The 12,918-nt window shown below is 36.9% G+C and overlaps 2 protein-coding genes across 2 annotated transcripts in view; both read right to left on the reverse strand.

The window, feature by feature from the left end:
* The window catches only part of LOC132128961 (calcium-binding and coiled-coil domain-containing protein 1-like), a 19,088-nt gene extending 12,915 nt beyond the window's left edge, over window positions 1–6,173 (reverse strand). The window contains exons 1-7 of the mRNA XM_059540375.1: window positions 6,019–6,173; window positions 4,615–4,767; window positions 4,433–4,535; window positions 2,760–2,962; window positions 1,138–1,350; window positions 798–946; window positions 745–748 (exon numbers count right to left, since the gene is read on the reverse strand). Of these exons, the coding sequence (XP_059396358.1) occupies window positions 745–748; window positions 798–946; window positions 1,138–1,350; window positions 2,760–2,962; window positions 4,433–4,535; window positions 4,615–4,746 (804 nt within the window). The 5' untranslated portion in view covers window positions 4,747–4,767; window positions 6,019–6,173. The remainder of the gene's footprint in view (window positions 1–744; window positions 749–797; window positions 947–1,137; window positions 1,351–2,759; window positions 2,963–4,432; window positions 4,536–4,614; window positions 4,768–6,018) is intronic.
* The window catches only part of LOC132129177 (transmembrane protein 18-like), a 386,729-nt gene that overhangs the window by 183,409 nt on the left and 190,402 nt on the right, over window positions 1–12,918 (reverse strand). The gene's annotated exons all lie outside the window — the stretch shown is intronic.

Here is a 12,918-nt window from a genome sequence, read left to right on the forward strand (position 1 = left end):
AGTCTGAATAACAAACATATAACTCTTACTGGTTATTTTTAGCGAATCAAATAAAGTAATGCACTGCACACACACACACATATAATATATATAGAAAATGTGTATTTATTTTTTTCAAACAAAGCATCGAAATCAAAATTATTCATTTAACCAAAATCCGAAACCAAACATAAAGTTTTGTAAATTAAACTCAGTAGGCTGTTTAGGTTGTCTTGTTCATAGGTGATGAACCAGTTGTAGTAAAATTCTTTGGCAAAAATCCACTTCTCCATGTTTTAGCCAAACAAATTTTTCTACTCTAGCATCATTTTTGATCACAGCAAGTGACTTCCTCCTTCAGCTCCTTCAGCTCGCCACACAGCTGACATTTACCTTTTGTAGCTTATCTGCGTTATGTGTATGAAACCGACACTGACACCAGAGTGTTACCAGAAGCCAAGGGCTGTTTCAATCAACAATTTTGGCCTTTCAGAACTATTTTTGAAATTTCAGTGTATCACTAATCAAAAACATACAATGTGACTGCTTTTGTAGCTGCCATTGTAGCCTGATTACTAAAATGAATGTCTCTTATGCACTAATTCTAAATGGTTTGAGTTAGTCTGAACCTCTGCCCTGTTTAATTTAAAGCATCAACTGATAGACAGTCTCTTTCATATGTAAATCAAAATGTTCATTATAACTGATATACACCCAAAATAATTGGAATCGAACAGAAAATCTGAATTAAAACTCAAGTCCTACATAACTATAACAAAGCAGATCTTTCAAAGATTAGAAGACCCAAAGCCTCTCACCTTTCTAGGTCAGTCTCTCTCTCCAGGCCTCTCTGGGTCAGTACTTTAATGTCCTCCTCTAGCTCTCTGATTCGCTGCTCATTAGCTTCTTTTTGAGCCAGCAGGGCTCTCTTCTCCTCTGTCAGGGCTTCACCTAAATCCTCAACTTCCTAAAAGAGATAGGTGTGATGGTAGTGAGGTGTTTACACTAAAGCGTATCACTAAAAATCATTTATCAGTTATCTTTCCGTCACTGTGTGTGAACGTATACACCACAGTAAACACAGTAAAGACAAAATATACACACAACTGTGACCCTGGGGCTGACCACACAGGCTGATGGAATGAGTGTTTACACTACCTTCTGCTGCTTCTTCATCTCTTCTACTTTCTCCCTATAGTCTCTCACTTCCTCCTTCAGCTCGCTGATCTTCCTGTCCAGCTCCTTGCGGCTCTGCTCCCAGGAGCTTGTGTCTCTTTCTCTCCTGCCTTTCTCCCTCTCCACATTCTGGTCTGCTGCTTCCAGAGCCTGGAGCAACTCGGCACGCTCCTTCAAACACTCCTGCAGACGTCTCTGTTAGGGAAAACGGATGGAGATTAGAAAGTTTAATTAATTACCCTATGCGGTAATTAATCAAATTAATTACATATACAAATAGTTGCTGTAAAAACCTAACATTATTGTGGCAGATCAAGTAATTAATTAAATACTTAAATATTCATAAATAGCATATTATTATATAATATAAATAATTATCTTGACTTAAATATTTGTTTTTCTTACAGATGTTTAAAAAGACATTACATCTGCAGTCAATCAATTAAAAAGAACAGTAACAATGCTGCTGACTTGGTTGGAAAGCTAAACACAGACTATTTGGCATCTAAAGCTGTTCATGTGATTTTTAAAACCACACAACAAACACACACATTGTGGCAATGTTAAATGGAGACTCTCTGTCTGACGTCTGCAGCTTTCTGTGGATTCAAATATCAATACACTGGGACGTCTCTATTGAATTTTTACCCTTACTTGCACAAAAAAACAGTTTTTTCTGCTCATCAAAGACTGCATTTATGTGATCAAAAATACAGAAAAAAATGTAATATTGTGAAATATTAAAATGTAAAATAATGTTTTTCTACACATTAAAATGTAATTTATTCCTGTGTTGCAAAGCTGAATTTTCAGCATCATTACTCCAGTCTTCAGTGCGTAATGATCCTTCAGAAATCATTCTAATATGCTGATTTATTATCAGTGCTGGAAACTGTTGTGTTAATATTTTTTTGGAACCTGTGATACTTTTTTTTATTTTCTTTTTAACTTTTTATTCATCAGAGAATCCTGAAAAAAGTATCAGTTTCCAAAAAATATTTGGCAGGACAACTGTTGCCAACATTGATAATTATAATAATATATCAGCATATTAGAATGATTTCTTAAGGATCATTAGACACTTTATACTGGAGTAATGGCTGATGGAAGTTCAGCTTTGCATCACAGAAATAAATTATATTTTAAAGGATATTAAAATAGAAACCATTATTTCATATTGTAATAAAATTTTGCAAGATTACTGTATTGTTTTCCATCAAATAAATGCAGCCTTGATGAGCATAAGAGACTTATTTAATAAACATTCAAAGTCTTACTGATCCCGAACTTTTGACCGATAGTGTACATTTATATTTATATTACAATTAAGTTAGTTTAGTGAAATAAACTTGTAGTGTAGTGTGAACCTGAAGTAAAACATAGAAAGCGACTCTGAAAAAGGAACCAGCTAGAAAACACATCATTAACTATCATTAATGCATGTCTGTGATAGATGTGAGTGGAAGCAGTGGCTCATGCATCTGCAGAGAATGCTGCCACCCTAGGCAACGGTCACCTGGATATGGCATTGTCTTATTTTGTCTCATTTTTGTGAAATGATGGACTGAATTACAGTCTTAACACATTCCTTAAGCTCATCTGACCTGCAGCAGCTGGGCTCTAGGAATGACCAGCAACATGTCCTCGCCCACTTCCTCCCCCTGACCCTCCTCTTCCAGAGTCACCAGCTCCTCTAGGGGCTTTGGGGCTGAGAAGGTGAAGGCAGTGCTGCGAGAACAAACCTCTTCTCTTCCATCCACATACACAAACTGGTACTGTTGAGCACTAGGCCCTGGTAGGTACGAAGCTGAAGAGGAGAGAGAAGAGGGAAGCTGTGAAAGGCCAAATACAGGCCAACAAAACCATAAACAAGACAACTGTATTGTGTGGGCTCTGGTTTTGAATACAGATTAAGTATATTTGAATATTGTCTGGTTATTCATAGTAAGTGAAGTTTGGAGATTTCCAATGAAACCACTGAAGCCTGGGGCATTGCTAATGACCTCATGTGGTTTTTCTCTGAGGTCCTAAATGCACTGTCTCCATCGCCATTACTCACCACAAATTACAATGCTGCCAGTCTGTATTGTGCAAATCTCAGCCCAGACAACACTTTCACTGACACACACACACTTGCCAAAACTGATTTACACTACCATTCAAAGGTTTGGGGTCAGTAAGATTTTTGTTAATATATAAAATTAGATTTATTCAGCTAGGACACATTTAATCGATTAAAAGACCGTTAAGATATTAATAATTTTACTGAAGATTTCTGATTTCAAATAAATGCTGCCATTTATGAAATAATCATAAAAAGAATTATAATTAAATAAGTCATTGTTACTACAAAAATATTAAAAGACTGATGATCTGAAATGTTTCATGAGCAATAAATCAGTGTATTAGAATGATTTTTTGAAGGATCATGTGACATTAAAGACTGCAATGGCTGCTGAAAATTGAGCTTTGCCTTTGCAGGAAGAAAATTACTTTTTTTTTTTAAAATATATTCAAACATAAATGTTACTTTTAAGTTGCAATACTATTTCAGAATATAACTGTTTTTACCAAATTTTTGATCAAATAAATGCAGGCTTGGGGAGTATAAGAGACTTCTTTCAAAAACAAACAAACAAGAACAAAAAGTTACTGACCCCAAACTTTTGAACAGTAATTGATGTTTCTTTAAATGGATATAGAGTCCACTCTCTATAGACTTAATTACTACAGATGTGCTTTTAAAAAATCACCTGGTCATTAGCTTGTCTCAAAGATTAGTCGATTATTTGGCTATTCGGAAGCCATGAATAATTTGAAAATTAAACATGTTTGCACACAACAATTGAATGGCTGTTGCAGTGATTAACTGTGTTGATAGTACTGCACGCTATAGCACAGTATGGAAAAAACCTTTTCAAATAAATTGCATCTCTGAATTTGTTCTTTTTAAAGCATCGCCAACTCTATACAAGTGATGCAGAAAAACAAGTCAATCTAGGGTAATTTGTGAACATCATGCCCATCCCTACTAATAACTAACTACAGGCGAATTCCTTTGTGGCATTTTATCTCCCTTACAGGCCATCTGATGATGAACGTTTGCTAATGTAATGAATGCACCTCAGTGAATAAGACCAGCAGTTGCATGAATCAATGCAAGAAACTGTAATGAGTTCCTTTTAATGTCCCTAAAGCACTCTATTCTTTATTCATACTGTAACCATCAGCTGACATTCAAGAGGGCTTGAACATCCAAAATCACTGCTTCAGAGACCTTGGAAATTAACACAGCAGTTGACAGAGGTCCCCTCTTTGTAGATGGATGGAGCTACTGCCCACACAAACGTATGGTAGTCCTTGACTGATATCCAGCCAACCTGAGGATAAAAGGAAACAGATCAGCTTTAATTAAGCAAAAGAGCTACAACAAAGCTGAAGTCTGGCTCTATCTCTAACCTTAAACAGTCCAATCCAGTCATTACTGGCCCATGTGTGCTGTGGGTTGATGGTGTAGTGGCAGTCCACTCTGCTCTGAGGAAAGTAGCAACTTCCAACATTTCGAAACTCCACCCCCCATGTCTTCTCCATCGCAACAGAATAGTGATGCACCTGGGTAAATATTAAAATGATCTAAAACTACTTCAGAGAACATTTTCTTCATTCTTTAATTATGATACATGTAGTTTTATTGTATTATTATATGAGAGCTTAAGTTAAATATTAGTATTTAAAAATAATAATAATTCTGAACATTGAACCAAAAAAAAGTTTATAAAAAGTTTTTTTAAAAACAATATGTACAAAATACAATATATTCTAGATTCATTTTAATATCAAATCTTGATCAAAATGTTCTTAAGGCATCATTGTGAAAACACCCTTTGGAACCTTTATTTCTAAGATTGTGTTTGTTGGCTATTTCTATCTATATGTATGATGTATTTGTCCATACAAAAATTTTAAATATACTGTAACTCTAAACCGGCTTTAATTAGTTGTATGGACATTATTATCGAGGCTTACTGAGGACAGCAGGGGAGAGGGGAATGTGTTGCAGAAGTGAAGAGGAAAATAGAGTGACAGGTTGTCGGGCGCCACAAATGCTGTGACTGGCTTTGTGAAGTGTATGGATTACATGCAATGACAGGTGGGTCCATCATTAGCACTTCATAATAAACTACACACTCCATATTTAGACTCCCCATGAACAGGCCAAGGACATTTGCTTATGTCATTTGTCTGATGTCAGAAACTTGCAGCTTAATTTTAACGCTCAGTATCAAGCTCATTTATCTCAAAAGATCAAAGGATAATTTGATTCATAATTTGAATCGTTTGAACTGTGGTAAAATTTGTAAAAAAAAAAAAAAAAAAAAAAAAACTGAACTGTGGTAAAATTTGTAAAAAAAAAAAAAAAAAAAACTGAAATAAAAAACAAAAGTGCACTAATTTAATGTACTTAAATATTACTTGACAAGTAACATTTGATTGTTGAGGAATAATTAAATAACAATTTTGGTTCGCAAACAATCGTGGATGGCTATTGCAAGCGAGGCCCAAAGTTAGAAACAATCTCAAGTAACTCGATAGAGCGTCGCAACAAACAAGAAAAAACAATGCATAGGCAGATCTAACACTTTGACACAGCAATTTAAAAAAGAAAGAAAACATGACAACATTATAACTGTTGTAGTCAATACACATTCCCTGGGACCGCCTCAAAATAGACTGGATGTTATAAACATGGCATGCTTTGTCTTTACAGTAGCTGCGTGCTACTGAACATGCAGCAGGTTTTTTTCTCTCTCTTTTTTTTTCCTTTTCTGGAAAAAAACACAAGCGTCGTATAACAAAACTCACCGGATTTAGCTTAGATAATGAAAAGGATATCCTCTTGAAAAACGATACTCGGTCATATAGAAGAAAACATGTATGAGATTGATGACAAGTGTAATTTACACCGACACATTCGCCGAGATGAGCTGAGCCACGAACCTCTCACAACAATAACAAAAACAGAAGCATGGGTGCTTTGGAGGGTCTCGCTGCATTATGGGAAATGAAGTTCCATTACTGGTTCCGAATCATGGCTCAGACACTCAAAAAAACTCAAATCCCCATCTATAATGACGACATTTGGAAGGTCGACGTGAGAATTTGGACGTCATGGTAACGGTACCGCTATTGGATATTTGATTGGTTCATATTTCTCATCGGATTCATCGACTTGGTTTCTATTGGTGAAATATGTATGTCTATCAACTGATGGCCAATGCGATAGGTGCCATAAGAAAGCATGGAGCAAAGCAACGCTAATTGCGACATGACCTAGTGATGGGAAGTCTGACTCACTTCCGTGAATCGGTCTTTTCGAGCAGACCACAACAACAATGCAATGATTGGTTCAATTATGTCTCGACTGAAAATGCTATTTATAGCAGTAAAAATGCAACTTTGTCTTATGTGTGTTAATACAAATGCATTGCATGGAGTCAACATTTGCAGAATGTTCTATTTGTATTTCTATTGATTGATAAATTGATTGATTTCTAATTAGCTCCTTAAGCTTGAAGTAGCCTCAAAGTAGGTAAACTTAAAACGCTCAAACTATAAGCTCACTTATGGGCCCTTGGTTTATGTCATGTCAGAAAGAGACAGTTCTTGGTTCAGTTGGCTCGAGAACTGCTCGATCCGATTCGGTTCGTTTCGAACGATTCGTCCGGTCAGTTGTAAACAGTTTCAAATGAATCTTTAGAAAGAACCGATGCAAAAGAACGATTCGAATGTTCCAGGTTTGCAAGAGAAAGTTTATATAATAATAAAGCACCTGCGTCAGACATATTTCGTTTGCATTTTCTTTCTCCCTACTTGACTGATGTCTGCAATGACCTAATGTCTTTAAACGCCATCTTTTCAGGGTTATTCTGCTTTGATTCCTGCAGTCTCGGTAGGCAGATTCAGCTTGAGTAAACAACAGCACTCTACATTTAATGGTCAAGCCCCATCTTATCTCTCAGATCATCTTATTCCTGTTTCATCCTCCAGATCTCTAAGATCTTCTGATAGAGCTCTTTTAGATGTCCCTCATTCACGCTTAAAAACGAAGGGTGATAGGGCTTTTTGTATTCCGGCCCATCGTCTCTGGAACCAACTTCCACTGGACATTCGCCTTGCACCATCTATCACAACTTTTAAAATGAAGTTGAAAACATATCTTTATTCCCAGGCATTTTAAATTTGGATTTTATCTATGTTCCTTTGTTTTACTGTATAATCTGTTTTGTTCTGTTTATTTTATGTTTATCTTTGACTATGTTCAGCGCTTTGGTCAGCTTTCCTGTGATAAATGTGCTATATAAATAAGCTTTACTTACTTACTTACATTTCTTGCTGACTCGGAGAAACTTTAAACTAGAATGCTTGCCTGCGAAGCTGAAAAGCAGATGCTAAATGCCTATCATGCTAAAATAATTTCTACTAATATTTGTCTCACACTTAGGTTCAAGTAAAATAAGCTGTCCTAATGGCAGCTCAAAATGAAATAAAAGCATTTAGAATATATTTAATAAATAGTTAATGGAAAGGGATGTTTAGAAGTGGTAAATTAGAACTGATGAGATTTATTTTCCAAAACATTGGTTGTCTGATATTCTCGTTTTGAACACCAGATGGCAGTATACTTTTAGGAAACGCACTGCTAAGAGGGAAGAGATGCAGGTGTGTGTGTGTGTGTGTGCGTGCGTGCGTTCGCGCGTGCTTGTGTGTAATTTTTTTTTTAATTTAACATTACAATAATTTAAAATAAATGCCCATAAATTTTAAAATAGCGTTGTCAGACATCACTATCTTTAAGATGTGTTTCAGTGTCTTCTTTACAATTTAGAAGGAAAATTACACTTTATTTTTCATAAAGCTGGAGTAATAGCTTGGATCAGCCAAGCGTGTTATCTCTCATATTTGTGGCGGGCTTAAATGGAACAATGATTATATTGGAGAAAACATTTCTTAAAGAATTTGGCACATACAATACAATTAAATACAATACAATACAATGGTGTTATTAGGAGGTCAGAAGTCAAAGTCATATATACATTCTAAATCAAGTGCCGATTTAACACTTGCATACTTTTTGATGTTAAAGATTCTGGGCTAAAGTGAATCTTTCACTATTTTAAGATCTTACGACGCTGTCCATTACACTGCCTGTACAGTTTTGGAGTCCTCTGAATCAGCTTCAAAATGATTAAATTATTTAACCACTGATAATACATCACCTTATTGTGTGTTTTTAAGGCATCAGAAGAAGTTTGCACTGCAAGGAAGGCAGCCATGCCGCAACCACTGCAAACAAGATGGCCACCCTGAGCTTGTAATGCATACAGGCAGTAAATGAGGCAGCCCAATAAAGGTGCTGAGATTGTTTTAACAGAGTGAGCTTGGCTGAAATGCGTCGAAGGCTGCGTGAGAGGCAGGCAGGAAGGGGGGAAGGGCAGAGGCGTGTGATTGATGGCACACAGACAGTGTGTTACTGACCTTGCTTGATGACGAGTCTCCCTCAGGCCCATGACACTCCTAACCTCGCTCCTCCTCCCAGGCGCTCCATGTCAAGTGTTTTTGAAGAGATCAATGAGAAGATCTGGTGCAGGCCAGACTTATGTTGGCCAGTCATTTTATCATCTCATTACTAGCCTGGTCAGGGATTCCTCTTGCTTGTTTTATAGATACTGCAAAATGTCTAGAATGACGACTATTGAGTTTTCTTGGTAAATCAGACCTTTGTAATCTGTATAAACGTAGATGGATCTAACATGTTTTGTTAGTTACTATCAGCTGGCAAGCCAATGAATATGGACATTTTTGCTTATTTCATGGTGGCATCTTTAGCAAGAAATAGGGAGAGTGTAAACCTCAATAAAACACACCAACACACCCTGAAAATATAGTCCTTCCTGATGGAAAGAGAGTGAAACTGAAAATGTTAGCTAAAGTGAATTGTGGTAGGGCAGGAAGAAGACGTAAAGTAAAATCTTAAGGTTAACAAAGGCCCAGGAGGGTTGAAGACAAAGAGTGAGGGAAGTACGTAAGTGACAGAGATGAAGGAACGGAGATAGGGAGCTGGTGTGCCAAAGAGAAAGGGAGAAACATGAAGGGGGGCAGTGGTATTTAGTATGCATGGCCAAGCTGCCCCATCTGCTTAGCACAGCAGTCCCCATCGTATAACTGTCTGTAGACTGTGGGCCACATAAAGAATGTATCCAATTTTGATGTAATTCCACAAAATTAATGACAGCTTTACCCGGGATGGGCCGTGAGGGAATGATTAGAGTTTGATCATCCATCTGATCTGTGGTCATGCCTGGTCTGAGCATTGCATTGACGCATACTGGGTACAACATTTGCCAGGGATTCGTGCGCACAGAGCCGCTGACAAACATCCCGAAAGCTGATGCCAAACTGGCAGGCTTCAGTCTCTCATTCGGCTCCAATAAATGAAGTTTGCAAACATACCTCCGTGCAAACATACCTCCGTGCAAACACACCGTTATGGCAGGGGGAATATCTCTCGTGTGCAGTGGCTGGGCTGACCTCAGTTTTAATGCTGCTCCAGGCAGACCTGCACTGTATTTCAAAGCAAAGGGGTCCAAGCGGCATCTAATTTACTGAAGTCTGAGGTCGCATTGTGGTATTTTACAAGAGAGCTTTACTGTGGCCATGATTGGAATTGGGTATGAGTTTAAGAGAGATGCGGGCAGATTGGGAATTGCAGAGGGGATTGATCCAGGCAATGGATAGAGGGAGTTCCTGAATGTGTGATTTTCCTCGTTCCCTTCCATTGCTGTTCCTGCCCATCCCCCACTCGCTCTCTCTCTTTCTGTCTTCCAGGGATCCTACTTTTACAAGCGAGCAGGGGCATTCCTTTTACTAGGGGGCCTGGTACATCTTTCTGTGCTGGGGACAATAAAGGGAAAACCGGTGTGTTATCAGTGCAGAGTGCAGGGCTTTAGATCAAGGTCTGTCGTCTGGCTCACACTGCTCTTCTGGGTTTGCGCTGTTGTGTGGTGCACTCACTGGGCTGTTTAAGTGAACCCACAGATAAACAAGTGATTGAGTACAGAGGTGTGTAAAGGACTAGCTGCCATGGTGGTTGGAGAGATGGCATAGATTATACTGCAACAAACAACCAGTGCTTGAACACCTTTGCGCAACACCTACGTTGCAACCGTTGAGCAAAGGAAATGGCTCTAATATTGAGTCAAAAGTTACGCCATTTAGAGTGTTTGCTTTGAAATTGTAATGATGGATTTTGTTCTTGCCGTATAATTGAATTGAGGAGTGGAAAAGATTTATACACGGGAAGGAACACAGTGAAATTAATTTCCCGTCTGACAAAGACTCTGGAAAAGCATGACTGCCAGGTACCTGCATTAAAGGCAGTGTGCCAATGCACATTTTAAGGGATGGCTCTGGTGCAGATTTCTGGGCATGTTGGCATATTTCCTAACAGCATTTTGATTTTGTCCGAAGAGCTGTCCAGAAAAATAATTGCATGTGAAAGAACGAGCATTGACAAAAAGAGAATAAGAAAATAATTTTCATGTGGTTGGAAGGAATTGATTCACATAAACTCTAAAATATAGTGTTCTGTTTGCTTTTAATGATTTCATCATGTTTCTTTCTCATTTGTTGTCTTTTTTTCTTATATTTCATGTCATTTACATTTGGCTTGATTTGTGTTTTCTCCTTAAACTTGTTTCTTTAATACATTCGGATTCATCAGTTGCCATTCACCACCTTGTATAATTTTACTCATGTACTCACGCCCCTCACCCTTCTTTCTATCTCTCTCTCTCTTTTCTTTCTTTCTTTCTCTCTCTTTCTCCACCTCCACTTTTTTTATATTTTTGGCTGAGCTGGAGACCTTTCTCTGTGCTGTGACCTTTAGGTTTTAGAGGAAGCCCCTCTGCGGCTTGTCTCTCTTCATAGAACGGCAGTTACGAGCCTTGGGAGGACCGCAAAAAACTAACGATTCAGATGAAATGGCCCCTTTAAAAAGCTCTTCCAAATTCCATTTACATTTTTCCTCCCTGTCCTTCGGCCTTCCCTCTTTTTCTAGCCACATTAATATTCATACTAATGAGGAACATCCTAAAGAGCAAGCTTTGGAAAATTTCCGCCAGCCCTAAACAAGTATTAATACACACAAGCTAACAACAGATACACGCAACATGCAGGCATGGTACAGTTAGGAGTACTAATACAGTTAATGCTCATTACTGATGGATTTCAGATAAATGCCACAAATGCCAAAGGATTTACATTTCGGAAAACTTGTGACTTATGATTATATGTTTGTCAAGGAAGTAAGGAAGTTTTCCCCCATTTAATTACCCTTTATAGTTGCCCTCGATAAAGGGCAATCTTTGAGGCTTTACTTTAATGCATACATTGGCTAAATGGAAAATGAAATTATTTCTTTCATCCAAGATGTAGGCTGTGTTTGAAATAACATATTTTTATGGGAAGCAGTTTGAGCTTTATGCTTGAAGTTCTGTATATGCTACTAATTTTTCATCATATCTTAAGACAGATATGAAACATAGGGACATTTATTATTATATATGTTATATTTTCCCTATATTATTTTATAAAATATTATTTAATATTAAATATTTGTATAATGATCTGTACAATCATTTATTTTTTGCTGTTTTACTTTTAAGACTTATGTGAACGCTGTATTTGCTTGTGAAATGAGTAACAGCACTTTTGGCACTCATAACCTTGCCTTATTCATCCATACTTTAACACGACTTTTTGGTTAATTTGGTGAATAATCAAATCAAATCAAATCAAATCACTTTTTACTGTCACAATACAGAATACAGCCACATTTTCGCTGCCTCTGAGCTACTATTACTGGAAATCATTAATTTCCAATGGAGAGTCGTGAAGAGACTGTGCAGAGCTCCCACAAGCTGCAGATGCTGGTTTTTGAGATCTGGTTTGAAATTGAAAGTTCACCACTATTGCATAGGGGGATTTTAGACTGGCAAAAGTCAGCGTGAGTATTGACGTGTTAATACATTTACATCGCAGATGTTGACAAGCTCTATTTGTGGTATGGTGCATGAGGCCCTGTCAGTGCAATATAATATAAACATATCGCAGAGATAACAATCCCTGTATTATTGTAATATATAATAAATATATCATGTATATAGTATATTTTAGTAAATTATATTTAATAATAATATCAACAACAACAAAAATAATAATATTGAAAAAAAAATATTTTATATAGTATGTATTTTTCACTTGAAGTTATTCCTGCAATGACCTTTTATTCTGTATTCACCAACTTCACCAAGAAATCTCATTGAATTAGTATTGGAGGAAGAACAGTGTTTTGATTTTGTCCGAAGAGCTGTCAAAAAAAATTATTGCTTGTGAAGAACTAACATTGACAAAAAGAGAATAAGAAATGTCTTGCATGTGGTTGGAGGGAATCAATTCACATAAGCTTATTAGAAAAATACACCGTGTTCTGTTTGTTTTAATGATTTCATCTTGTTTCTCTCTCATTTGTTGTCTTTTTCTTCTGTTTTTATTACGTTTGGCTTAATCTCTGTTCTCTCTGTTTTTAATCTCTGTTCTAGTTTCTAAATAGATTCACATTCAGTAGATTCACAATCAACAATTAAACCCAAGTTTAATCAAGATTTTTGTTAAAAAATTGAAATAATGATATTATTTAATTTA

The sequence above is a fragment of the Carassius carassius genome, chromosome 46 (genome assembly GCF_963082965.1).
Source record: "Carassius carassius chromosome 46, fCarCar2.1, whole genome shotgun sequence".
Classification (NCBI taxonomy): domain Eukaryota; kingdom Metazoa; phylum Chordata; class Actinopteri; order Cypriniformes; family Cyprinidae; genus Carassius; species Carassius carassius.